This window comes from Suillus subaureus (assembly GCF_016647635.1).
Source record: "Suillus subaureus strain MN1 chromosome Unknown BJ212scaffold_30, whole genome shotgun sequence".
In the NCBI taxonomy this organism is placed as follows: Eukaryota; Fungi; Basidiomycota; class Agaricomycetes; order Boletales; family Suillaceae; genus Suillus; species Suillus subaureus.
The window spans coordinates 388,667-414,721 of record NW_024538586.1 but is presented as its reverse complement, the minus strand read 5'-3'; the positions used below and the strand labels follow the sequence as shown (position 1 = coordinate 414,721).

Here is a 26,055-nt window from a genome sequence, read left to right as displayed (position 1 = left end):
TTATCAATTAATGGTTTGCGTTCGGTCTTTTTGCTAAGTGTGGTCGCAAATCAAGGTCCTAGCTCTATCCTGAATGTTAAATTTTTGGTGTAATCACTGCTTGCTACTTGAGTGAATCCGAGAGTCAGGAAGAAGTAAAATACGGTCAGTCCTTCGTTTTGTTCATCCTTGCTTTGCTCGGCCAGGCAGTCTCACAAGCATTTCGACACTACTTGACTTTTAACAAGCCACGGCTTAGCTTCGCATACAATCCAGACGAGTTCTCCTTGCAACAAGCGTTGGTAGATATATAGAGAAATAAGGTAGCCTGGTGGATCCGAGAAATAACTTTTATAACGCATCTTCAAATAATAACATTCGTGGTTTGCTTATGTGGGGCGATGGTGAATATAAAGCAGGCCTAGGGAAGATACTGTTAGAAGTATGATTGGGTCGCAAACTATGATCACACTTACATAGAAGTTCCGCAATTTGCAGCCGCGTTACCCATTATAATGCTTTCTGATACACCAGCGATACTGTCGTTCTTCCCGAAGGCTGCTGCATCAAACAAATGGTCTGTCGTCTTTTCGAAAGAAGCAAGCATAAGAACGCTGTCCTTCATTTTCGCGACACCAAAGCGAGTGATACCAAGAACCTCTCCCTGAGTGAGCAATTAGCTAGAGAAATTGGTATTGCACCGCACTCGTACTTTGTAGCTCATGACATCGCCAAGCAACATGACATGACGAGGGTCAATGCTCATTCCGTGGCTCTGCATGGTATACTGGATTTCGTCGATGATGGTCCGTCTTGCTGCTTCAATCCCCAAGACTTTTGCTGTCTCAATTACATGGTTGGAAGTCGTAGCCTCGCCAACAATTCCTACATCTAGGTCAGCAAATTGTGGCTAGTTTGAAGAACAGAAAAGCCTACCCTCCGTGGTCATGACCTTCTGTAGTCCGTAACCTTCTACAAGTAGTTCCTTGTCTCCCTTTTTCCCCTTGGCATCGTCCTTCTCTTTGATGTTAATGACGGCGCGCTGAATAGTTGGCACTCCCTGTGGAAATTATTCAAAGACTGATCACGGGCAAGGCCAAGTGATTGACCTTCACTACTACATCCGGCAAAACTCGTTTCAATTCTCGCAACTTGTAGTATTTGTCCGTTCCATCAATATATATACGCAAGCGGTTTCTGCGAGGAATGACGGTAATGGACTGTCGACAGTAAGTTTCGTGACAACATATACACGGCACGGATCTCACCTCTTGTTTAATCTTGAGCTTTCTCGTGGCTACGATCGCCCACTTTATATCGTCCAAGGTGAGTTCAAGCTGGTGTGACAAGTGAGCACACATTGAATGATATGTTCAAGGACCAACCTGGAGCTTCTGAATGGTATCCATATCTATAATTACACCGATATAAGTGTACTCTGGTGCCCATGCCTCTTCAAAAACAGCAGCAATCTGCACGAATTTTAGGATGTCATCTGAGGTTTATTGGCTGAAAATGTCTTACATCGCCCAAGTGAGTTTTTTCAAGACGGCCCTTAACTATACGTGCAGAAGGCTCGCTGTTGGGTGTGACGAGCTTGCAGCTAATAATGGGCGTGCTAATAGTCTTGGATGCGTTGATGATTTCCTTGATTCGCGGAACACCAAGCGTGACATTCATCGAAGCAACCCCAGCAAAATGGAAGGTCTTGAGGGTCATTTGTGTCCCTGGTTCTCCAATGGACTGAGCACCAACTGCACCCACAGTGGAGCCTGAACTCCACTTAGTCTCCCTGAGGGCAACTCGTATAGACACCACTTACCGGGCTCGATCCTGGCTTTGACGTACTTTTTCCAGCACATGGCAAGAAAATGCTGGAGTTGAGACTCGGTAACTTTGGCCTTATTGTCTACGATGGCCTTGGAAGCGGCTAAGAAATGTGTCAGAAAGCAAAGGTAGACATGTTTCTGTGCGAACCTGAAGCTCCCATAGACAAGTCGGTATCACAGTCCCATTCATCTGAGCGCTCCAGAGCCTCAAACATTCCCCGGCTTTTGCGCATCGCAGCGAGATGATGAGCGATATGCTGAACAACAAAGTCTCGTATAGTATCAAGATAGGCTGGTGTGCACTCGCTGGTGAACTTTGGTTTCTTGAGCTCTAGATCAACGAGTTCCACAACCTCGAAGGGGAGCAAACCGCGACCACGACGGTTTCCTATTGCCTGCACAAAAGTGAGACGTTTGAATTAGATAGACAGCCGTATTGGTACACACCAAAGCATGCGTCCATGCGCGCTCGAACTCGACCGGCTGTGCGTCACCTTCAAGACATGCAGGATCTAAGCCATCGTCACCATATCTGAACTGCACAACGCCGCCTGTGGAGTTGCGCACTGATAGATCATATTGAGTGGTCAGATCCTCCAGTGCCTTCATCAAACGTCGTTGCATGTAACCAGTCTCAGCGGTCTTCACCGCGGTGTCGACCAAACCCTCACGACCGGAAATGGCGTGAAATAAAAATTCGGTCGGTAGCAGACCGCTAAAAAAGCTGTTTCTGACGAAACCTTTGGATGGAGGTTCTTTCGACTTCTTCGGGAAATGCGGTAGAGAACGATCTTGAAATCCATCTGGAACACGGTGACCCGCAATGATTTGCTGACCGACACAGGCAACCATCTGAGAAACATTGATCACGGAACCTAGTAACACTAAGCAACATTGACCAAACAGAATCCAAGGGACAAACCTTTAGAGCCACAAGTTGCCATGATTAGAGGTGCATTATGTCGACTCAGCTCCTGCATACAGATGTCTCCGACCTTGTCCCGAACTCTTGAAAGGATTCCAGATATCATAGCTTCAAGTGTTTGTTCTTGGTTGCATCCTGGTTTATTCTCCAGTTTCCCCTTCTTTGCCTGCGTAATGAGACTTGTACATTCAGCGTAAGCAGCCTCGACCATCTGGTTTTTCTTCGATGCAAGAATAGGCCCTGGAATGACATCGTTTATTCCGAGAGAGAAACCGAAGTTGGCTGAAAGGAAATTAAAATGTGAAATGTGTCTGATCGACGATAAGACGCACCCAGCCAACGAGCGCACAGTTTTGCTACACGGTTCATGGCTGCGGCAGCCTCATGTGGGCCGTAGTCCCTCATGATTATTCCGAATATTGACTTCTTCTTCCCGCTGCCGACGACGGCTTTATCCATGACACCACACATAACTTCGCTGTTGACGATGACAAGCCAAGCATCGTTCGGAGAGAGATCTGGGGCCGGGTCTTTGATGGAGGGGTAATGTTCAGGTTTTAGCTTTTCCGGTTTATTGCACTTGCATTCAACGTTCACAAATACGTTGGATTGCTTGTTAGGACGCATGAGAACGTTGAAAATCTGTTTGCCTGTCCACAGTCGTATAGGCTTCCAGATCGTCGGTGGGGGTATGTCAATCTGCAAGTTGGCATCGGCAAAGTAGCAACATATTTGCGTGAACTGGCGACGGTCGAAAAATGTATCTTTACGAGTCATCAAGTAGGAAGCCGTGATAAAATCTTGAATGGCAGCGATCACAGGCTCTCCGTTTCGAGGGGTGACTAGATTATGTTTCACGCTCATGAGCTCGAGCGCTTCTGTTCTTGCTTCCTCCGTCTGAGGAATATCTAATCGAGAGATCATGAGTGTTCGAACATCAGTCAGTATGACAAAAAACTGACGAAGATTCATTTCATCGCCATCAAAATCGGCATTGTAAGGGCCGCAAACACATTCGTTTAGACGGAAGGAGCGCCAAGGACGAACCTTGACCCTGTGACACATAATCGAGAGCTGAAAGGTACCAAGTTAATGAAGGTTTGAAGCTTTTACAGAATGAAAGACCTTATGTAGACTGGGTTGTCGATTGAACAAGGCGATATCACCGTCGATGATATGCCTCTCGACAATGTCTCCAATTCTCAGACTGTCAGCCACCGCATTGCGATTGCCAAACTTCAAGAATTTCTTGAAGCCACTGCTGCCCGCTGTTACGTAGTTAGCGCCGGGGTGTACATCACACCCATTGCGAACAGCTTGTTTGAGACCGTCAATGTTGTGAGAAGTCACACGTTCCGGGTATGTCAATATCTTCGCGACACGCTCTGGTACCGCTACTTCATCGATACGCAAGTTGGGGTCAGGGGAAATCACGGTACGACCGGAGAAATCGACACGTTTCCCAGACAAATTACCACGGAATCGACCCTGTTTGCCCTTCAGGCGCTGTACAAAGCCCCTCATTGGCTTTTGACCAGCTTGTGAGGGTACCCCAGGAAGTTCGGAGTTGATGTACATGGCAACGGAAAGTTGAAGGAACTCCCAGTGTTCCTGAGTACAAGTTGAGTAACGGTAAGCACTGTGAATAATCCTCACTTACCATGAATTGTGCAGTAGGCGCTCCTTTAGACAGACCTTGCTTTATGAGAGCATTGGTGAAAACGATCTCCGTAAGTTTGACAGTGAGGTCATCTTCGTTGGAAGCTCCATCCTGGGCAACAGATGGTCTGATGCAAACCGGTGGAACAGATATGTACTGCCAGATATACTCTTCTGGACGACCGAACTCGGGTCGTAGACCAAGTAATTCACAGTCCTGAAAGTAGATGTTAATCCCGTGAACCTTTGAAAGTAGACATAAACGCGACCTCATCGGATATTCTCTTAAAGAGATCGAGAGTTTTTAGTGGATTTAAATCTTCGTGGATTGCCTTGTTCAAGTACATCCCAAGTTCCTTCTGCGCCTCTACCGCCGGAGCAAATGTACGCTTCCATTTCTCCATCTCGTCTGCTGTCTTCTTCGCGCGGAATTTATCGTGGATAATTTTCAGTACTCCTGCCTTTTTAACAGCGCCATTCGTTGCTGAGCAGTACGGACAGTAGACGACCTTTCGTGCCATCGTATTGACCTGTTTGCATAACGCCTGTCGATGGATATTTTCAAGACCTGGTCTGCGGAAGCGTTTGAGGTATGTCCGCCGGTCAGGCTCCTCCAGTAGCACGCGAGCGCAGGTCTTTTATCGCGTCATAAAGCAAGAAAAGTATGAAAATTTACCCGCTTACTTTGCATATGGCCTGGAGGACGGCAATAGTATGTTTGAAGTAGCCGATGTGGAATACTGGGACCACTAGTTTGATATATGCGTAGTGGCCAACGCAGTCGACAGAATTGAGGCCGCAGGTCTCACAAAATGCGTTCTTCTCTGTCGTTCCCTAAGATGGTGATCAGTCGCATCGTACATGGGAAGGTGTTGGGGACTCACCAGCCGACGATCTAAGACGCCATCTTTGACGGGAAGTCGATCGGTGGGCGTATACAAGTCGCGGTGAGTGATCTGGAATTCGGAGATCTTAACTGTATCTTGGGCATTGAGCAAGCTGAACTGCAACTGTTTTCTGATGGGCTCTCGCGTCAACCAATTTAAGAAAACTGGAGGAGGGGATCGGACATACATAACTTTGGGTGCCTCAGAAGGTACAGTCTCCTTCATGGTAAAAAATTTAGTACAAGAAGCTAGATTTTGCGACGACGCCTGTCACTCATGCGCAATGCACGAGTAAAGTGTCTGTGTATATATAAGTACAACTTGAGTTGGACGTCAACTAGCTATAGCTACAAGTTTTGGATATCAGATCAATCAATATGTGACGTAACTTTCTTGTGACCGTGTGACATAATTGAGTGACCCTGTGACGAGACTTGCGCGTCGCGTGTCTGCGATTGAATCATATCCTGCATCCAAACCATGTCGAGAACATCATACGATAGGTTCGAGTATTCACCAGCTCCGCCGTTTGCATGCTCATGAATTGTTTGACAGATATCTCACTGTTTTCTCGCCCGAGGGTCGACTGTACCAAGTCGGTGCGTTGATGATTATTGGACATGTTCACAATGACGCGTGCTTATATATTCCCCTTTAGAGTACGCATTCAAAGCTATCTCTGGTTCAGGCCATACAGCGGTCTCTGTTAGAGGACATGATACCTCTGTAGTCATTACCCAAAAGAAGATCCCAGTATGTTGTGCTAGTAAACTGCTGTCATCACGATATTTACTTCAGATCAGGACAAGCTGTTGGATGCATCGACTGTTACGCACCTCTACAGCATCACCCGTACTATTGGGTGTGTCATGACTGGCCTTGTCGGTGAGTCAAATGCTGATGTGGAATAGCTTGTACTTGCGCTGACGTAGGTTACAGCTGATGCCCGTGCCCAAGTTTTACGTGCTCAGCAAGAAGCTGTCCAGTGGAGATACAAGTATGGATACGAGATAACTCCGGATGCTCTGGCACGACGACTGGCAAACATCAATCAAGTCTACACGCAACGGGCTGGCATGCGGCCCCTAGGCATTTGTCAGGCCACCTATTTTTGTTACCGTCTTTAGCAACTAACGACAGCTCATAGCTATGATCCTAATTGGCATCGATCCAGAATATGGGCCGCGATGTTTTAAATTGGACCCCGCAGGTTACTTTGTTGGGTTCCACGCCACTGCTGCTGGACAGAAACAGCAAGAAGCGATGAATCACCTAGAAAAGAAATGGAAGAAGTTAGACAAGGGTAAGGGAGCTGATGATGCTGCAGCTGCTGGCAAGAAGCTCAGTCGAGCGGAGGTTATTGAGGTGAGTCATACTATATTACAAAATGACGCAGATAGCTGAGCATTGTTTAGATTGCAATAGAAGCAATGTCGACGGTTCATGCGACGGACTACAAGGCTGGAGAGATAGAGATTGGAATCGTGTCAACTGCTGAGGACGAGGACCCCAAGACTCGTGGTGAATGGCGTGTGATGAATGAGGCCGAAGTAGAAAGATATCTCCTAGCATATGCAGAAAAGGACTAGGATGCATTGTTGCACACATGAGAATTCATCATTTGCCCGCGGAAACTCGGAGTAATTTAGATAAGTTTTTGGGATAATGCGGTATGAATTGCAGATGATGTCTATCGGATTTATCTATTCTATCGCAGAGAAGCTCCCCCACTCTGCACGACTGTGAGTACTGAATCATGTGTTACACAGAAATACTGACCAGTATAGCATCTATCTCGACTTGTTCCAAGTACCTGGAGGATGGTTTCGAGAAGCGTGCTGGAGCGTCCCAGAATTCTAGGAATGCAGCATGATCCTGCGGTGCTCGGGGTGAGCTCTGAGAAACAGCCTTTTCAGAAAAGGACTTTTGCCATTCTGGAGGAGCAGCTGGATGAGGGTGAGAAGGACCTGCAGCTATTGTGACATTTAGGTGTTGTGCAAGACAATAAGTTACCCAACGCACTAGCTGGCCATACACGCTTTCCGATGAAGCTGATGAGAGGTTTGTGTGCTAGCACCTTAACAGATGGGTGCATGGTAACTGGTGGCTGAGAAGCGGGCCGCCTGGCAAAGCTGTTCGTGGGATATTTTATTTGTACATATTTACTTGGCCACCGGGAAGGCTGAAGCAACCGCGCCGATCGCCTAGTGACGCCGCCAAGTGGCAAAGGTACTAGTAGACGCTTCAAGAAAGATAAATTCAGGTATACGACTGCTGGCATACTTTGACGGTTCTGTGTTTCCCAGAAACAATATGTCGGTTCTTCAGGCGTACTCTTCCCTGTCATCGAGTTCTCCAAGAGCTACGATATCACACACACTTCAATTAATCGCTGGTATGTCTTAATCGTATCTTATTGCTAACTACTTCAATCTGTTTTTTTAGGTGCTCCGCCTATCGATCCTCCTTCCTGTAAAACACTCATTCAGCTCATCATTGATGATCTCCAGGCTGTCATTATCGATGGCTCGCCCAGCCGTTTAATCAGAGATGGTTTGCTCACCCTATTAGATTTATACACTCAGTACTGATCTCATGTCAATTTCAGACGCGTTGTCCGCCATTTCTGCCGTCAAGGGACTCGGTAAAACTCCCCACGGTGCCCAGGTTCTTGCATCAGTTCCTAACCTCAAATGTCTTATGACGCTTGCCATAAAACTCGAAACTGCTCCTGATGCATCGAACGAAGCTTTGAAGTGCGTCGCCAACACCTTACTCCTTAGTGAACCTGCCCGCACCAGGTTACTGAGTCAAGAAATTGATGGAGGCAATATCTGTGTCGACCTGCTCCAGGTCAGCACCCATTACCCTGCGTGTTTTGCATTCCGCCCATTTTTTAATAGAAATCTGCAACACCCGAGAGCACATTTCTCTCGTCCAGGGTTCTCTTCCTCTGTACTGCGTCCTCTCATCAATCTTTTTCCTTCATTGAATCTATCGTCGAGACAAAACGCACCCACTTTCCTGGAAATGGAACAATACTCGATGTTATTGCCTTCAAGTTGGATGATTTAATTGCATCCATGCAAGTTGGAACAAAGATGTCCCGCGATGCCATGACAGATCTCCTGAAGTTTACCTTCAATCTCCTCGTACACTATCCCAAGGTCAGTCTCCTCTTTTTCAAGCACAATTACGAACTCTCAGTCGTGTCATAGCTGGCCCCCTCTGAGTTGCAATCTCCCGGCATAGTCTGCTCTCCTGTAGACCAAAAGGTAATGGGAGATTTCTGGAATTCGCGACTTGATGCGTGAGTATCTTGTGGTAATTTGTTTTCACGGCATCTCACACGGTGCTACAGCATCCTACCTCCACTTGTTCGTGCCTTTCAGGCCATCCCCCTGTCCTCCCCAAATCCCCTTACATCGCCATTGACTCACATCATTCACTCGCTAATCACTATCCCTGTCGACGCGTCATCCCGAGCGGTATGGTTTGGTACTTGTCCACATTCACATTCGACTACCCCTCAGCCTAGTCCCCCTGAGTCCACAACCTCTTCTTCAACTGGTTCAAGTCACGATAGTCAGTCAACGCCTAAGGAGCCAAAGGCCAGGCATATTGAACGCGCCATATCGTCTGTCATTTCAGCCGGTCGCCGTTCGTTCTGCTGCTCTCCACGTTCGGACTCGCCTTCGGCAGCTGACTGCGCTTCACGCGCTTATGAACTCCTGGACATGACCCTTGCTCATTTCCTTCCAGGTGATATTGATCCAGATGATCCTGCAGTACGAGATCTGTGCAAGATCGATGGGGATACGTCCCTGGATGAAATCCTGTGCCCGCTTGTTCTACTTATCACACGATTCTGCCTTGGTGACGACGATGCCAAGACAAGAATAAGACAGTGGTTAGTACCTGAAAACCTGGACAGGACGCATCCTTTGGAGAAGAGAGCAGACCTTTTAGGTCGGTGTTTGAGACTCCTTGCATCCGTCTACCACAGCACGTTGAAGGACGCTATGGGAGAAATGTTGTACGCAATGTGTGATTCAAACGGTGTGTCATATGCTCCCCCCGTCGGTTGTATTTACGAATGAAATTTAGCTTCATCCCTTGCTGGTTATTTCGGGTACGGCAATGTTGCTGGTTTCCTTTATCACAAAGGCGTTGTCAGTGCACCGCCCGTCAGCGCAGCCTCAGGCGCACCACCAACTACTGCGTCAGGTTTACCCATCAACCCCATCACTGGCACCGTTGAGCATCCCTCTGAAACTGTCGACATGACTGATGAAGAGAAGGAACACGAGGCGGAGAAATTGTTTGTATTATTTGATCGGCTGGAGAAGACTGGTGCGCTACCTCCGAGCCAGAATCCTTATCGGAAGGCATTTCAAGAGGGTAAAATGGGCTGATCTCAGTCAGCAACGGTGGATACGAAAGTTATCATGGACCTGCGAGTAGCTTACCGATACCATCCTTTGTTGTTTCCTTACCTTGAATCCACAGTTAATGAAGTATGATAGATCAAGTTGTCAATCGCAGTGATAGAACAGTATGCATATGTATATACGAAAGATATGCAACGACTTGAACCACTTAAAAGTGGGAAGTCATCATTTTTGGGTAACGCTGTGTAGCCTAATCGAAAGTGATCTTGGACCCCTCAAACTGGGTGACGGCTCCAGTGCGTGCGCCCCCTCGACCTCTGCCGCCACCCCTCCCACCCCGGTCACCGCCACGGCCGCGTCCCCTCCCACCACGGTCACCACCGAACCCACCACGTCCACGTCCGCGGTCACCACCGCCGAACCCACCACGTCCACGACCTCGATCGCCGAATCCTCCACGGCCTCCGCCCCGTCCACCCCCAGCGCTGTCTCTTGGTTGGGAATAGTCCAAGCGAAGGCTGCGGCCGTCAAGCTCATAACCCTGCAGTTGTCCGTGGGCTGTCTGTGCGGCCTCCACAGCACTAAACTCGACATAGGCAAAACCCTTCGGCCTTCCCGATTCACGATCCGTTGGAACACGAACGCTTTTAACGTCGCCGTGCTCACCAAAGACTTCCCAAAGTTGATCCTCGTTGACACCAAAGCTAAGATTCCCAACAAAGAGAACACTTGACACTGGGCTCTGCGTATCGCCAAAAGACTTTGCCCGGTTTTCACGGACAGCGCTTTTATCCGGCGGAGTGCTTTTGTCAATATTGACGGGTCGTCCATCTATTTCCTTGCCGTTCATTTGGAGAGCTTTCTCAACCGCATCTGCGGATGTGAAGTGAACATAGCCAAAACCACGCGACTTCCCAGTTGCGCGATCCGTTTGTACTTGAGCAGAAACAATTTCGCCGCAGGAGGCAAATTCCTGTGCAAGCCAGTCGTTGTCGACATTCCATGATAGCCGACCAACGAAAATACTTTTCGTTTCCTCGGTCGATACGCTAGGAGCTGCATCGTCATCGACCAATTTTACCTTTTTTTGGGGAACGGAAGGCTCTGCTTCTGCTTTGCGCTTGGTGCCTGTAGACCATTCAGGCTGATGAACGACTACTGTGATCAATGGCTTACCCTTGGCAGGCTGAGCATTTTGCACCTCAGCGCCTTTGTCCCCATCCTGATCTGACGAGCTCTCGTCGCTCGAAGAATCGGAAGAATCACCACTTTCTTTACCCTTCTCCCTTTTGCCGGCCGGAACACTGGCGGGTTTTTCATCATCTGATGAATCATCAGAGTCGGAGGTAGGGGCAAGCTTTTTGGGTTGTCCCTCCGAAGAGGAGTCCGAAGACTCATCGCTTGATTCGGATGCTTTTGAAATCGATGCTTTGAGTGCTCCCTACGGATATTGAATGATCGTCGAAAGACTGAAAAAATGAAGACATACAGCCTTGGCCAAAATGTCCTTGGGTGATGTTGGCAATTTGACTTTTTTTGCTGGCGAGGCGGTTGATTTTGCTGCCTTGGTCTTATCTGTCTTTTTGCCTGAAGCCCACGACAAAAAATCAGGTTGAGCGGAGACTAGTGCAATCAATTACTTACCATTGGTAGGCTGAACATCCTGCATCTCTACGTCCTTGTCACCAACCTCATCTGATGAGCTCTCGTCGCTTGACGACGAATCAGAAGAATCACTACTCTCCACTTTGCCCTTTCCCTTTTTGCTGGCTGGGGCATTAGCAGGCTTTTTTTCTTCAGGTGAGTCGTCAGAGTCCGACGTGAGCACAGTTTTTTTGGGTTGTTCGTCTTCCGAAGGGGAGTCTGAGGAATCATCCGATGATTCGTCTTTGGCACGTTTAACGGGAGCCTTTCCATTCGATGCTTTGAGTACTTTCTATAGGGTTGAGTAAAAAGGTCAGTACGGGTCCGACGACTGACGACAGGAATACATACAGCCTTGGCCAAAATCTCCTTGGATGACGCTAGCGACTTTGCTTTTGCGGGTAAGGCGGCGGCTGGCTTGGCAGCCTTGGCCTTATCTGCTACCTTCTTGTCTGCCTTCTTGTCTGATTTTGCCATGGCGCACAAGTGAGGGATACAGATTTGCAAAGTAAGAAGTCCAAAATTTTGGCTCGATAAGCACGTGAGCCATTCTGGTTAAGGGCAGGTTGGTTCAGGACTTCGAATACTTATGTCTGAATCAATTCCTTCCACCACTGCAGCAATGGATAATCACTTTGACGTTATCGTGCTTGGCACCGGTCTGACCGAATCTATAACTGCTGCGTGAGCAAAATTGATATTCGCACACCGTATTATTGTACTCAGTAGGAACCTCTCAGTGCTCTCTCCAAAGCTGGCTTTAGAGTCGCCCATATTGACCCCAATCCATATTATGGTGCAGACGAAGCATCTCTCTCATTAGATGAACTCATGCAGTGGGTTGATCACCACAAAGAGGACAATCATTCTGTCACCCGTTATGGTGAAGTCCCGCCTCATGCGAGACAGTACTCAATCTCATTAGCTCCTTCGGTCATTCCATCGATCGGTCCTTTCATTTCGTCCCTCGTTGCCTCAGGCGTTTATCGCTACGGATCTTTCAAGCTCCTTGGTCGCGTTGTCATTTATGACGGCGGCATATTGAAAGATGTGCCTCAGAGCAAGGATGACATCTTTCAGAGCAAGGCGATGAGTCTCTTGGAGAAGAGGAGGGTGACGCGTTTCCTCATGTTTGCTGCTGGAGAATTCGAGAATAGCAAGGAGCTGCACGGTCAAGAAGATTTGCCCTTGCTCGATTTCTTGCAGAGGATTTTTTTGCTCAGTGAAGCAACCGCTCGCGCCATTACATATGCCCTGGGATATTGCTGTTTTATTTCAGAAACGACTCTTCCAGCTCTGCATCGTATCCGCATTTACTTGAAGGCATCTGGTCGCTATGGGCCGTCCTCATTTCTCGTTGGCTACTACGGTGGCTCGGGCGAAATCGCGCAAGGCTTTTGCCGCGCAGCTGCTGTGGGGGGAGGTGTTTATATTCTGGGACGATCCGTTACAAGAATCTTGTCTGTTGATCCCACTGGGCCAGAATACCCCGTGCTGACATCAGATCTACCCCGGTTCGCTGTTGAAGTTGACGACTTTCCAGACCGTCTTCACTGCCGATGCCTGATATCGTCGAATACTCTTCTACCAGGTCACCTTCGCACTCTAGCGGATGTCATCCATCCGAGTATATCGTCCTGCGGCTCCCCGCGGCTATTTGCAATGGCACGATGTATCGCAATTGTTGATGGGCCAATTATTTTACCATTGGACACTAAGGATTCCGGAGCGTCGGATGCGTCGGATTCTTCCCTTCTTGTCTTTCCGCCGGGGTCGTTGAACGGGGGATCGGCTATTTCTGCTGTGCATGTTATGACAGCGGGTCCAGGTACAATGTCGGCTCCTTCTGGGAAAGGTATGGTTGTTTTTCAATTCATGTTTAGCAATACCTCAATTCATTATAGGCATCCTGTACATTTCAATGCCACTTCCCACCAATTCCATTCATTCAGCTGAGATCCTTTTACGCCCTTACCTAGCAGCTGTTCTTGTATTGATTCAGGCTGAGCAACAGGAGCAGAAAGGATTAATTTGTTCTACATTCTATATGCAGGAACTTGCCTTGTCTACATCCAGCACCTCAGATTCATTGGTAGGGCTGCTGGCTGTGCCTTCATTAAGCCCACATATAACACAGGGGGTAGATGAAGCTGCAATAATTGCTGAGGCCACCTTCAAAAAGGCAGTATCTTCTCTTAATGGAGAGATAAAAGAGATTAATCCAGGACATGAGCAAATGTGTTTTGGCCTTTGTTAACTGAGATGGAGGAGGGAGAAGGAAATGACGTGCAGTGGTAGAATACATCTAACTATCTACAGTGGCTCAAAAAGTGTCTCAATGTTTGTGATTTTTCATATAATTGCTTCATTGCAAGTCAGGGTTTGGGAATACAACTAAGCTATGCAGAGGTGTGTGAAAGCTCTGCTTCTTAGCTTTATCTTTGTCCCCTATAGTGTGGGAATCTGATGACATCATATGAATATATGGTTATTCTAAGAGCCTGGACAGCTGTGTTTATTTCACAGTTTGTTTTGCAGTTTATTTTATTTGCAACAATATGTACAAACAACTGTGACAAGCTCAATGTATCACGCATGTACTATGACATCACACCAAGGCTGAAATGCATGGTATTCAATGTTTCCACATGCTACAGATGGCAGCTGCAATGATTTCTCAACTTATTATGGGCATTATAATTGCATATATGACTCCTTTTCTGGACAAGTAGCCCTACCATACCTTAGTCCTTACTGGGCACGCATGGGTGCAAGAACTTATCAATGGACACCCTGACTGGATCAAAACCAAGTTCAGAATGAGAAAACACATCTTCCATGTACTTCTACATGAGCTTTGGACTTGCAGGCTGCATGATTCAAAATATATTCAGCTTGATGAGCAAGTTGCTATATTTCTCTATACATGTGTGACAGATGGGGCTTTTGAGCTGTCATGTTGCAGAACATTTTCAGCACTCCCACACAACCATGCAGAAGTACATTCTGTTATGAACTAGGATAGTTCTAATGACAGACAACTTGATAAGAGTCAGGACCTCTGTCAAGATTCTATGCAAGATGATAAGTCAAGCATTCAGTATAAGCTAAGTTAGAAGGAGTGCTTCTAACTTAAAGTATGGTTCAGACGACAAGAGATTGGAGGTCTCAAGTGAAGGATGTTTCAGGTAAAACCTAGTAAGATTAAAGTGCAGAACTAAAGTGTACAAGAGAACTATTTATAGTGAACTACAAGTGCTTTAGGGCAGGCATGAGAATGGATATGAGTCAGAGATAAAGGACACATAAGCGATAGCAAGAATAGACCATCTAGCAACAGCAATGGCAGTTGTGATGTAATACAAGGTATGAGTCAAAGATAAGTCTAGTGGTGGTGTTATGCAGCTCGTGATGTAATACACAGTAAGAGAGAGAAAATGGATAGGGGCATACATGATTGTAACACATTCATGCTATTGCAAGATATACATTGTCTCACATACCATGTCAGATATTTCAAGAGAATCTTGCTTGCTTTGTCTTTGGCACCCTTCTACAATAAATTTGTATTTCTTCCACAGGAGGACATGCCTATTCCAGTGGAGATATCAGGGAATCCAAAACTCTTTCCACACTTTGAAGGGGCACTTGGAGCTATGGATGGTACACACATTGCATGTTGTCCATCAGTGGAAGAAAGACAGCTTGCATGAAACCAGAAAGGTTTCACCAGCCAAAATTGTCTTGCATATTGTTCATTTGATCTTCAGTTCCAGTATCTTCTCAGCAGTTGGGATGGATCCACCTCAGACTCAACTCTCTACAATAATGCCTGTCTCACTGACCTATACATTCCACAAGGAAGATAATACCTCATGGATGCTGGGTTTGGAATCTGCAATTCACTTCTCATTCTGTACTGAAGTGTTTGGTACCACTTGGCTGAGTGGGGTTGAGCTGCAGTTTGGTGAGCAATATTTCACTTTAATGTTCTCTTCTCATGCAAGGCAGGCCACAAAACACCAAAGAAATATACAATCTTCAGCATGCTCAAGTTTGAAATGTGATTGAGCAGATATTCAGTGTTCTCAAGAGACGGTTTGTGATACTTGTACATCTGCTGGAGTATAGCATGTCAACACAGGCCCAAATTCCCCCCACACTTTGTGCCGTCCATAACTTCATCCAAATTGATCCAAAGGAAATCAAAGAATTCACTGTCAAGGATCTCATTGATCCTGATCCAGGCAAGTCAAGGGGTGATCTCGCTGAAGGACCAGTGGACTGTGCTGAAAGGCAAAAGGCAACAGAAAACAGAGATTGTATTGTAGATGCTATGTGGAGAGATTATTGTAGAGTGTGTCGCTGTCATATCCCATATGCCAGACATAGATCCCATCATATTCCCACACTTTCTGGACCTATTTCTGGACCCCATATCCAACTCATTCCCAGATTCCCTTCTGCTGTGTGCTCCATATCTAAGCAGGATTAGATCTGCTATGGAATTACCCCTGAGCTCTGGACCTCCGGATCTTGACTACTAGCCTGATCCATACACCCACCCTATGCACATTCCGTCCAGCAAGACATCTGAACTTTATCTCCTCTCAGATTCTGGACTACATCCACCACCTCACATATCTCAGTCCTGTGTTAAGGTCGTGTGCTCAAGGAGGTCGGATCACAAGGGCTTGGCCTCAGCTCATATGCTGTGCCCCTTTCCCAAGTATGTGTCCTTAATTTCCAGGGGCTAGAACAGTTGTCCAGAGTTTCCAGGATTTGACTAGGGTGGACAACGGATGTCTGGATCTGAAACATGAGATAAATCCGACAGATGTCCAGATGTTACTTGGCAAGCGGATAAGACTAATCCAGATGAAGTCCAGACTAGAAACTAACAGAGGATAGACTGTACACTCACTTACTGCAATCACAAACATTTACCATAGTCTTCCGTCTCTTGCAGCCTTCTGTCTGTTGCTACTCGCATCATGTGATGTAAGGTGCTTCAGGGGGTCAAATAAAATTGGGAATTGGATTGACTACTGAGTACCAATGTAACAAACATACAACAAGTCAGAGTGTAATAAAACAGCTCTACTCTATATACACATGAAGCTATGCAAAGGTAACCCAAAGGTAGAAATGACAAGTCCAGAGGTAAAAAGTGTCAGCCAGAGTGCAGGAACCTTTGGCCAGAGTGGGAAAGGGAAAGGGTATGGTAAAATGAGGTTTGGAAACTAAGGAAAAGCAAAGGTATTCGCAAAGGGGAGACTATCGAGGGAGTGATAACACAAGGGGAGACAAAATCTCCGAAATATGGGTCCAGAAAATGAGTGAAAAGATATATTCCAAAGTACACCAAAGTACCAGGAGCACCTAGTGACCAAGACTCTAGAGAGGTAAGGAGAGGTGGTAAATGGTAAGGTATCCTATGCATCTGCACAGTACTTAACAAAGTATGTAGAAATCTGGAATGCTAGTTGAAATTCCAGGTCTGGAAGTATGTATGTAATATGCCTGCAAGTGCTGTGGCTCATGGGAATACATGTAAAATCAACTGCAAACTGTTTGGGTGGAGTACCCAAGTACTGATTCCCAAGTCTCGAATACTGACACTCAGTAGGACCACCAATACACTCACATAGACTTGGACTAAAACTTTCATTAAGGAAGTGAAGCATAATAACAACTTTCATTATTTCATCATCATTTGCCTATATTGACTACCAAGTCCTGAGTCCCAACACTCAGAAGTCAGTAGTACCAGGTTTCAGGTTTCGGGCTTCAGCACTCAACACTCAGTGAATTGTGTAATGAAATAAAAAAAATTCATGTTATATACATTTTTTCAAGATTTGGTGTTTGGTTGTTGGTTGTCAAATTTTGGGTGTCAAGTCTCAAGTTTTGGGGTTTGGCACTCAACACTCAGTGAATTGTGCAATGAAATAAAAAAAATACATGTTATATGCATTTCTTTGAGATTTGGTATTTGGTTGTTGGTTTTTGAATTTTGGGTGTCAAGTCTTGAGTTTCGGGGTTCGGGCCTCGGGTTTCAGGTTTTGGCACTCCACACTCAGTGATTTGTGTAATGGAATAAAATAATTTCATGTTATATACATTTTTTCAAGATTTGGTGTTTGGTTTTTGGTTTTCACATCTCAGGTTTCAAGTCTCGAGTTTCAGGGTTCGGGTTTTGGGCCTTGGGCCTCAGGTTTCGGGTTTTGGCACTCAACACTCAGTGATTTGTGTAATGGAATAAATTTTTTACATGTTATATACATTTTTGTGAGATTCAAGTGTGGAGTTTTGGGTGTTTGGGTGTTCAGGTTTTGGGTGTTCAGGTTTCAAGACTCAGTGATTTATGGTGAATGAAAAATGGATGTGTTGCACACTGGGTTTCGGTTTTCAGGCTTTGGTACTCAGTGATTGGTGATTGGTGATTGGTGAATGTCAGACATGGTGTATTCAGGGTTTTGGGCTTTGGGCTTTGGTGGTCGATGGTAGGTATATGCACTCATATAGTGGGTATGTACTCCATGTGCTCAATTCTCTGGTGCCTACATCAGCACACTGATTCCTATGTTATCCAACTATCTCAACCCAGTTATGTTTATTGCACTATTTACCTGGGCCCACCTGTGTATATGATAACAACTACCTGGACCCACCCAACATGCAACTTTGGGTGTTGGCATTCGGTACTTGGCATGGTGAAGAGTTTTGAATTTCAATGTTTGAGTTTTGGGTTTCAGGTGTCAGGTTTCGGTACTTGGTGAATGTCAGACATGGTGTATAAATCGAGACTCGAAACTCAGATATTGGTACAACTTTCGAGTTTTGGGTGTTGGGTTTTGATGTTCAGGTGTGAGTGATTGGATATGATTAGGGATAGTGTTTGGAACTGCAGGTTCTAACTTGGAGACATGGAAGATATGATGTATGGAGCACATAGAATCCAGAAGTTGGATGGTGAAGGAATGAGTTCTGGAATGGGATATAATAGTCAAAAGAACCTGAGTTTTTTTCCAAGAGTTTCTTTGGTAGACAAGTGGACTGGAAGTACTTTGCTGTAATGAAGACTTAATCTCCAACCTTGAAGTCCAGAGTGAGTTTCCATCTAGTGTTCATGGGTCCTTAATATCATTCCTGTGTGTGGGACATTTCTCCTTGAAGGAATTGGTGAAGTTCATTGAGGTGTATGGCATAATCCCAGGTACAGATCAAAGAGAGGTTATGTTCCAGATGAATGGAAATGTTCAGATGATACCCTTATTGACAAAAAAAGTGTGAGACTCTAGTGATAGCACTTGGAGTGTTATTGTAAGCAAATTCTGCCAAGGAATGTAGTTTCAACTAGTTGTCCTGCATAGATGATCTATAATGATGAGAATGGCTGTAAAGCCTGATGAGTCCAGAAGTTGCTTGATGAAGTCCATGGAGATGGAATTCCAAGGCTTCTCTGGGATAGGAAGTTGTTTGAGCAATCTGTATGATTTATGTCTCAGAACCTTGGCCTGGGTCCAGGTAGTGTCATAATCCTTGACATAAGTATGCATCCAGGCCAGGTGTATCACTTCATAAAACACAAAGTTGGAAGTCGTTGAATTCTGTGTTAAGATGAGAATAAAATGGGCTGCTTCTAGAGGCTAATAGATGACCAAAGATGATTAGGACTAGAATCTAGAGTGTATTCAAGTGGAGTAAGAGTATACAGTATCTAAAGTTCAGAGTAAGTTGCTAAAGAGGTAGCAAGCACTGGACTCTAGTATATGGGTGATGTATAGTGAACAAATATAAACAGACAAGCCACAGTCCAATGCTAAGTAATGACTCAACCTAGGGGCATCCTAGGAAGATCAGAAAGTCAAGTAAATGGTTAGAGAAATGTGAGGAATGATACCATAAGTGTAATTGGAGATAAAGGACATAGAAATGTGCACTGTAGAGGTGAATAATCATATAACAGTTATGAACTAAGGTAGTTCTTAACATCAGAGTTCAAAAGTGAACAATTCAAGTGACAAGTGATGTCTTCTCTCAAATAAGAGAGGTTCAAAGTTTCAATAAGGTGGGAAAGTGTGCTTATTCAGATCATGGTTTAAATGACTTAAGCTTGGGAGGTCTAAGTGAAGGAAGTTCCAGGTAAAACCCAGTAAGATTAAAGTACAGAACATAGTACAAACTATGTGCTTAAATAGGCCACTTGGGCACATAGACCAAGATAACAATGGTAGGTAACAAGACATATATGGATACAAGTTGCGGTCAATATATTGTACATGTGAAGTAAGAAAGAAAATAAAGTGGGGTACATATGACTGTAACATTACTCCATTTTTATCCTTGATGTTATATCTGCATATCTGGATCTCAGATCCAATGCCTCAGACTCTGCTGATTGATCATTCCATTAGATACCTATAGTATATAACCTCCTGTAACTCTCTGTAGCACCTCAGTTCGAATATCAACTTAGTTCTGGAATGTCAGGGATTTGGACACTCTGGGGCCAAAATCTGTGGCGGACTCTGATGCCTAACTCTGGGGCCCATCAGGAAGTCTGGCAGAGTACAGCTGAGTTTAAACACTGCTTGATGACAAAGCCCACCCCTTGCGATGCACTCATTGCTGGTTAGCATTGCCCCTGCCTGTCAGCATGCAGCTGTTATTGGAATACTGTATTCATGTGCTGCCCAAAGTCTATCTTATGATAATGCCATTCCCACTGTCCTTCCCACCTGTCTCTCTCATCTGCCCCCTTCCTGTGTTTCCTGCCCACCCACCCACCCACCTGCCCCTCTTCCTGGATGCCTGTGCCTACCTCATTATGTCTTCACTGCAGCAAAAGGATCTTGCCTTTCTCTCCAGCTTTGCACTGCACCATTCTGCTGCTGGACTTGTCACTGACTGTACAAGCTGTGGTGGTGCTGTACCCATCACAATCTGCCACAGTGACAAGAATGGTAATGAAGGCAAGCCCATGGCTATGGTATGTCCTCTTTGACTTGAAGGTTGGTTGGAGTACTATGCTGACCATTTGGCTAGCTTCCCTCAGCCATTGCACAGAAAATGGGGGATGTCTGATTCATGGTGTGGAGATGCACAATCAATGAATGGATGTGCAACTGCTAGATGTCAATTCATTTTACCTAGAGGATGCTGAGGTAGAAACGAGTTATGAACATCATGAACTTCAACAGGCACTCCAAGCATCAATGGCTGCCACTGGTGGACAACCCTTCCCATCATTCCATGACCTCCTTGCCATTCCAAAACCGATACACCCCCCACCATCCCACCCTCTGCAACCAAGCAATCATGCTACCTTAGCCATGTACATATTCCCAGTCCACAAGCTTTCCAAGGCTGCTCACATGACTGATCAGCTCAACCCATTGTGGGCTGGCGATCTTAATGCACACACTCAAGAGGAAATAATGAACCCGTGTATCACTGAATGCTGAAAGGAGATGGAGCATGCTTCAAAACAACAGTTCATGTTGTACTGGTTTGACAGGGTAAGCTCGTCTTCAATTATCTTTCACAAGTTGTGCTCACTGTGAGTTTAGGATGATATACCAGTCATGATGCAATGGATTGTACACTGCCCCTACTTTCCTCATTATCAGCTTGCTGACAATCCATACAGCAACCAGCCCTCTCTCAGTCTACTGCTCCGGGTGTCATTCCTGTGCATGTTCCCATATATGATCTGAGCTCGCTTTAGTCAGGAGGTACTATTTGGTCTCATCTTTGGTGGTACCTCCTTCATTCAGGCGACTTATCACCAGAACTGCAAGGCTTGGTTGGAGACAGAGCCAACCATCCTCTGTGCCTTGGGTGAGGTCAGCAAGAAACACAGCAGGTGGACATGATTTTTTTCTTGTGCTCCTCCTTCACTCACTCATTGATCTGTCTTGCTACTTGATTTATTCATTATATTATCACAGTGTTCTAGACATTTCACACCTTGATTTGTCACTTCTGTCATTTACACACTTGTATTCTGTACTACATGCAAACAATGTTGGTTTTGTCTGCAATCACATGGTAGTAACAAGAGTAGAAGTAGGTATCATAACACCATGTACCAGGAGAGAATCATAGGACAGGTGGATGGTGGGGAAGCTTTCCCTGTGCATGGAGGGTTGATACAGTCATACAGTTGCAACAAAGGATCATCTCATCAAGAAAAAAATCATACTTGACAGGTGTCATCTCTTGACAGATGTTATGGAAGCTGCCAAACCAAACATTTGTTTGTTTAGCAATTGATGAGTTGAAATAGTACTTCCTATTGTTGTTAAGAAGTTCTGGGTATGTAAACATTGTTCACACATTCAACAAGCAGGTCACCAAGGCTTTCGGTGAATGGAATCAAGCCAAGTTCAAAGAGCTGCTCACATAATGACTCATGGCATGTGACCAGCCATTTGAGGAGGTGGAACAACCAGAGCTCAAGGCACTCCTAGACTACACCACAGAGGCTCTCCACTTCATATCCCTGGAAGACTGGCCATCAAGTGCTGCATTATGAAGATGGGAGAAGATACTATTTAAGGTGTCAAGGACATGATTGAAGTAAGTCGATGTCGAGTCGAGTTGACTCAAGCACCAATCAATATGACAGAATCTTGAGTCCAAAGTCAGCCTTTCTCTTGATGCATGGACTTCAAGTAATCAATTCACTTTTCTGGCTATCATCATGCATTATATCATGAATGACTGGAGTTTGGGTATGTCATTGTAATATCTTTTTGTGCTAGATTCTAACTGGTCTGTTCAAGCCCACAATGATGGAAAGTCATGGCTTGCAGCAGTCACGATTTCTCTTAAGAAGGCTGAGAATGCGATGAGTCAAGTCACTTTCATGCTTATCTTGGATGTCAAGACCTGTTGGTCATCCACACATCAGATGCTCTGGCAGGCACTTGATTTTCATCAAGCTATTGATGACTTCATTGCAAAGACTTGAGACCTCAGGCCATATGAACTCTCTGATGCTGATTTGGCAGGGATTGAGCTAGTCATGCAATGGTCAAAGGCCTTTTGCTCCACTACTACTCAAATGTCTACAACAAAGTGCCCTATGTTATCTTCTGTACATGCAATCTTTCATGGACTTCAGGAGTCACTTCAAGATGACTTGGCAGTGCTTCCAGATTCAGCACCATGGAAGTTGCAGTCTGCACTGACAAGTGCTCATCACAAGCTCAGTAATTATCACTTCAAGGTTGACAAGTCACCTTTCTATGTCTGGGCTTCTAGTAAGTCATCTCTCATTGCAAATTGGTTCAGCTAGCTAATTATCTGTGTATTCTGAAGTTCTTGACCCCCACATCTCATACTATGGACTCCACAGTGACTGCAAGGATGATATCACCGCACAGATGCATATTGAGAGGCAGAAGAACAATTTACATGCTCTATACAAGAAGGAGTATGATATTGCAGTCTGGAGTGATTTCAAGAACATGTTGTTTTCAGAGCAAAGGCAGAAAGATCAAGTCGCATGATTCCATGTCATGCTAGAGTATGAGTAAATAGTTTGTAACTTCTATATATCTATTCATACAAACTGTGCAAGTACCTTGAGTGGAGGAAGCAAGAAATGAGACCTTGATTAAGCTGCGCAAGTGCCTTGAGCAAGGGAAGTCAGAAACAACACCCTCATCTAAGCTGCATGAGTGCCTTGAGTGGAGGAAGGGAGAAATGGAACCTTGATTAAGCTGCGCGGGGTGCCTTGAGTGAGGAAAGTCAGAGATGACACCTTATCAACCTAAGCTGCGCAAGTACCTTCAGTGATCACACCTCTGGTGTTTGAGAATAAGCTGACTTGCTCTCTAGCAGGTCATCTGCATCATCCATGGCCTCACCTTTGAGGTCTGTGCACACCTGAGTCTCTTGTCTCTTAGAACATATGACCATGGAATTGTGTGTGTATTGAGGAGAATCTGGAGGGTGGTCTGAAGCATCAGATGCTGGGATCTCTGGATCGCTGTGCCAGATGACACATTGGCTGCCATCAGGGTAATAGGTGTAATTCACCTGTTTGGGTTTGGGTTTGCGCTGGTGATGAGTTTTGGGAGTGGCTTTGTTAGGAGGAGGCTAGTGCATCTGCATCATCTCCAGATGAAGCTGGGTAAGGTCATGCTCACATTCAACATCAAATAGTCTCATTTGCAAGTCAAACAGTTGGGTCTGCAATTTCTCTGTGACTGCGTTTGCATCATGCAGCTGCTGCCACTGATGCAAGAAAGCAACTCTGATGCTGCTGCACCTCGACGACGTAGGATAGGTGTATCTGTCCAAGTGGCACGAGTGACTGCAGTGTGCTCAAGAGGAGACATACTTTGCACCTTGATGGTTTGTTCATTACAATTCAATTCATCATCTAGGCTGATCCTGCTGAGGTGTAGAGCAGACAGTGGAGGGAGAACTGGAAATGAGTTGGATATGAGGTGGGGTCCTATGACCTTCAGAATAATATGTTGCAGCTGTATGCAATAACTAGAGCTATAATATATCCCTTTGGATATTTCTTACTTATCTCCAGCAATAGAGATCAAATTCACTAGTGGAATTGTCCCAATATGTGGCCTTGAAACCAACTCTCTGCTGCTCAGGCACTCACTATAAGTATGATGCAGGTCAGAACTTTTCCTGTGTCTAAAAGAGAACTAGAATGAATACTGCTTATGTAATCAAATATGGCTCAAGTGTGTGGCCTCAAATACTTCTGAATAAAGTGTGAAGGATCTTGTAAAAGAATGGAGTAAATAAGCTAATATTTCTCCTAATTGTCACTTGTTTGTTTGCTCAGTAAATAGGGGTAAAGAAACTTAGGGGTGTATGCACTAATCCCCCTTTGATTCCCCTAAATTGAAGTAAGTATAGAAAATTCAGGAGATGATCATAGACTGAAGTAAGAAGTAGCATATTTCATAAATTTGCCATGATCATATACAAAACAAGTTTTGTGCATATCACCGGATTTGAGTTATCTTGACTCTTGTCAACCTCTAAGACTTAGGATTGATTCCTATAAGTGTCATATGCCATTCTGGACTCCTAACTCCAAATTCACTTCTCTGGATTTCTGATAATTTGATCTGTCTATATCTCACTTTCAGAACCCAAACCTTATAAGCTAAGTCTCTGTTAAGGTCATACTCAAGGGTTAATGGATCCTAAGGGCTTTAGCCTCAGCTCGTGCGCTGTGCCCCTTACTCAAGTATTGCCCCTTATTTCAGGAAGGCAAGACTAACATGTCCAGAGGGTTGGACAGGTAGTGTAGTGGATCCGGATGACTTCTGGATGAGGGATATGTATTGTAAGACTAATACAGACGAGTCCAGACTAGAAACTAGCGGTAATGGCTGTCATAGACAGAGGCAGATGCGGATAGACTATAGGAATCAATCCTAAGTCTTGGAGGGTGATGAGAGTAGTGGTGTTACAGAGAGTTACAGGAGGTTATATACTATAGGTATCTAATGGAATGATCAATCAGCAGAGTCTGAGGCTATGTACAAAGCATATGGATAATCTATTGGTAAGTAGAAATGGATCACAAATCATGAAACAGAAATGAAGCATAGGTAACAGATCAGGGAGCAGGACGGATATACAGATAACCAAAATACTGGAGTTAGGGGATTACTGAAAGGAGACAAGTGCTGGTTGTGGATTCAGATAAATTGTGGACCAGACCGGACAAGTGAACAGATTGGATGACGAGATGTTGGAGGGAGATAAGATGTGGATAGGATTGGAAATCAGATGTGGATCGGATCTGGGATGGGATAAGGATTGGATCTGAGATCTGGATATGCAGATATGACAGTCTCTTGTCATATCTGAGTCTTAGGATTGCATCTCAGACTATATCTCCAGCTCTACCTTAGGGTAGTCTATCCTCTGTCAGTTTCTAGTTTAGACTTCATCCAGATTAGCCTTATCCACTCATCCAGTCAGTATCCAGATGTCTACTGGATTTATCTCACATTTCAGATCTGGACATCCAATGTCCATCCCTGTCAAATGTAGAAACTCTGGACAACTCTCCTAGCACTCAGAAATTAAGGGCACATACTTGGGAAAGGACATAGCATACAAGCTGAGGCCAAACCCTTCTCATCAACCCCCTTTGAGCATGCAACCTTTACAATAAAGTCTACATTTCCACCTCTATCTTTGGATAGTTCATGTATGCTAGTTTCTAGTTCAGACTTCATCTGGATTAGCCTTGCATCTGGATGTCCAATATCCTACCTTCTAGACCTCTGAATCTGGTAGTTACTAATACTAAGTCCTGGACTTAATTTCTACTGCTTAGAAATAAGGGCAAGTACTTGGGTAAGGGATACAGTGCACAAGCTGAGGCTAAGCCCTTCAGATCCATGACCCTTGAGCACAACCTTAACAAGAGCTCATAGAGAGACTAAAAACATCTATTGTAAGCTGCATAAGCATGATGCTCAACACAAATGTAAACCTGACCACCAAAATTTAGTGAATAGATGTAATAAAAAAATAGTACATGTACTGTTGAGATATTTAAATTAATTTTTATTTGCTCTCATATTAGTGTACCATTGCATGGCTTTGTGAATAGTATAATGTATCATGTTTCCTGAAAAATTTATGATAAAATAAACTATGAATATCTATTTGGTACACTGGAAAAATCCAACCTCCCCCTCAGCTTTATAAGCACAATCAAGTCCTATATA

General features: G+C 45.0%; 9 protein-coding genes across 9 annotated transcripts; 6 read left to right on the top strand and 3 right to left on the bottom strand.

Moving 5' to 3' along the window:
• Window positions 1-330: 330 nt before the first annotated feature.
• BJ212DRAFT_1278008 (uncharacterized protein) lies at window positions 331-5,504 on the bottom strand (the record flags this gene model as incomplete). The annotated part of the gene is made up of 20 exons (XM_041331403.1): window positions 331-400; window positions 456-643; window positions 686-864; window positions 916-1,039; window positions 1,089-1,199; window positions 1,248-1,316; window positions 1,365-1,451; window positions 1,504-1,751; window positions 1,802-1,909; window positions 1,957-2,203; window positions 2,256-2,683; window positions 2,731-3,015; window positions 3,066-3,641; window positions 3,696-3,807; window positions 3,859-4,344; window positions 4,394-4,609; window positions 4,662-5,027; window positions 5,077-5,226; window positions 5,277-5,409; window positions 5,467-5,504. The coding sequence occupies 20 exons, from the start codon at window positions 5,502-5,504 to the stop codon at window positions 331-333; spliced, it is 4,221 nt and encodes a 1,406-aa protein (XP_041189905.1).
• A 226-nt stretch (window positions 5,505-5,730) lies between these two features.
• Window positions 5,731-6,913, top strand: BJ212DRAFT_1375833 (20S proteasome subunit). The gene is made up of 7 exons (XM_041336465.1): window positions 5,731-5,782; window positions 5,835-5,878; window positions 5,938-6,032; window positions 6,083-6,164; window positions 6,219-6,374; window positions 6,427-6,644; window positions 6,695-6,913. The coding sequence occupies exons 1-7, from the start codon at window positions 5,760-5,762 to the stop codon at window positions 6,866-6,868; spliced, it is 792 nt and encodes a 263-aa protein (XP_041189904.1). The 5' UTR covers window positions 5,731-5,759; the 3' UTR covers window positions 6,869-6,913.
• On the bottom strand, window positions 6,914-7,444 carry BJ212DRAFT_1375830 (uncharacterized protein). Its single transcript, XM_041336464.1, has 2 exons — window positions 7,302-7,444; window positions 6,914-7,252 (listed from the first exon to the last, which is right to left on the bottom strand). Exons 1-2 carry the CDS (start codon window positions 7,372-7,374, stop codon window positions 7,041-7,043), a joined length of 285 nt encoding a protein of 94 aa, XP_041189903.1. The 5' UTR covers window positions 7,375-7,444; the 3' UTR covers window positions 6,914-7,040.
• A 37-nt stretch (window positions 7,445-7,481) lies between these two features.
• Window positions 7,482-10,036, top strand: BJ212DRAFT_1375826 (guanine nucleotide exchange factor). Its single transcript, XM_041336463.1, has 8 exons — window positions 7,482-7,674; window positions 7,725-7,832; window positions 7,888-8,132; window positions 8,183-8,446; window positions 8,498-8,589; window positions 8,641-9,338; window positions 9,387-9,735; window positions 9,789-10,036. The coding sequence occupies exons 1-7, from the start codon at window positions 7,593-7,595 to the stop codon at window positions 9,692-9,694; spliced, it is 1,797 nt and encodes a 598-aa protein (XP_041189902.1). The 5' UTR covers window positions 7,482-7,592; the 3' UTR covers window positions 9,695-9,735; window positions 9,789-10,036.
• On the bottom strand, window positions 9,921-11,880 carry BJ212DRAFT_1579263 (uncharacterized protein; the record flags this gene model as incomplete). The annotated part of the gene is made up of 5 exons (XM_041342238.1): window positions 11,666-11,880; window positions 11,315-11,606; window positions 11,160-11,257; window positions 10,847-11,111; window positions 9,921-10,798 (listed from the first exon to the last, which is right to left on the bottom strand). The coding sequence occupies exons 1-5, from the start codon at window positions 11,789-11,791 to the stop codon at window positions 9,921-9,923; spliced, it is 1,659 nt and encodes a 552-aa protein (XP_041189901.1). The 5' UTR covers window positions 11,792-11,880.
• A 56-nt stretch (window positions 11,881-11,936) lies between these two features.
• Window positions 11,937-13,571, top strand: BJ212DRAFT_1278300 (GDP dissociation inhibitor-domain-containing protein; the record flags this gene model as incomplete). The annotated part of the gene is made up of 3 exons (XM_041331424.1): window positions 11,937-11,998; window positions 12,055-13,169; window positions 13,219-13,571. The coding sequence occupies 3 exons, from the start codon at window positions 11,937-11,939 to the stop codon at window positions 13,569-13,571; spliced, it is 1,530 nt and encodes a 509-aa protein (XP_041189900.1).
• Window positions 13,572-14,251: 680 nt separating this feature from the next.
• BJ212DRAFT_1278343 (uncharacterized protein) lies at window positions 14,252-15,027 on the top strand (the record flags this gene model as incomplete). The annotated part of the gene is made up of 2 exons (XM_041331428.1): window positions 14,252-14,313; window positions 14,826-15,027. The coding sequence occupies 2 exons, from the start codon at window positions 14,252-14,254 to the stop codon at window positions 15,025-15,027; spliced, it is 264 nt and encodes an 87-aa protein (XP_041189899.1).
• Window positions 15,028-20,147: 5,120 nt separating this feature from the next.
• On the top strand, window positions 20,148-20,404 carry BJ212DRAFT_1483896 (uncharacterized protein; the record flags this gene model as incomplete). Its single annotated transcript, XM_041340698.1, has 2 exons — window positions 20,148-20,309; window positions 20,366-20,404. 2 exons carry the CDS (start codon window positions 20,148-20,150, stop codon window positions 20,402-20,404), a joined length of 201 nt encoding a protein of 66 aa, XP_041189898.1.
• Window positions 20,405-22,362: 1,958 nt separating this feature from the next.
• Window positions 22,363-22,669, top strand: BJ212DRAFT_1375816 (uncharacterized protein). Its single transcript, XM_041336462.1, has one exon. The coding sequence runs from the start codon at window positions 22,389-22,391 to the stop codon at window positions 22,620-22,622; it is 234 nt and encodes a 77-aa protein (XP_041189897.1). The 5' UTR covers window positions 22,363-22,388; the 3' UTR covers window positions 22,623-22,669.
• The last annotated feature ends 3,386 nt before the right edge of the window (window positions 22,670-26,055 follow it).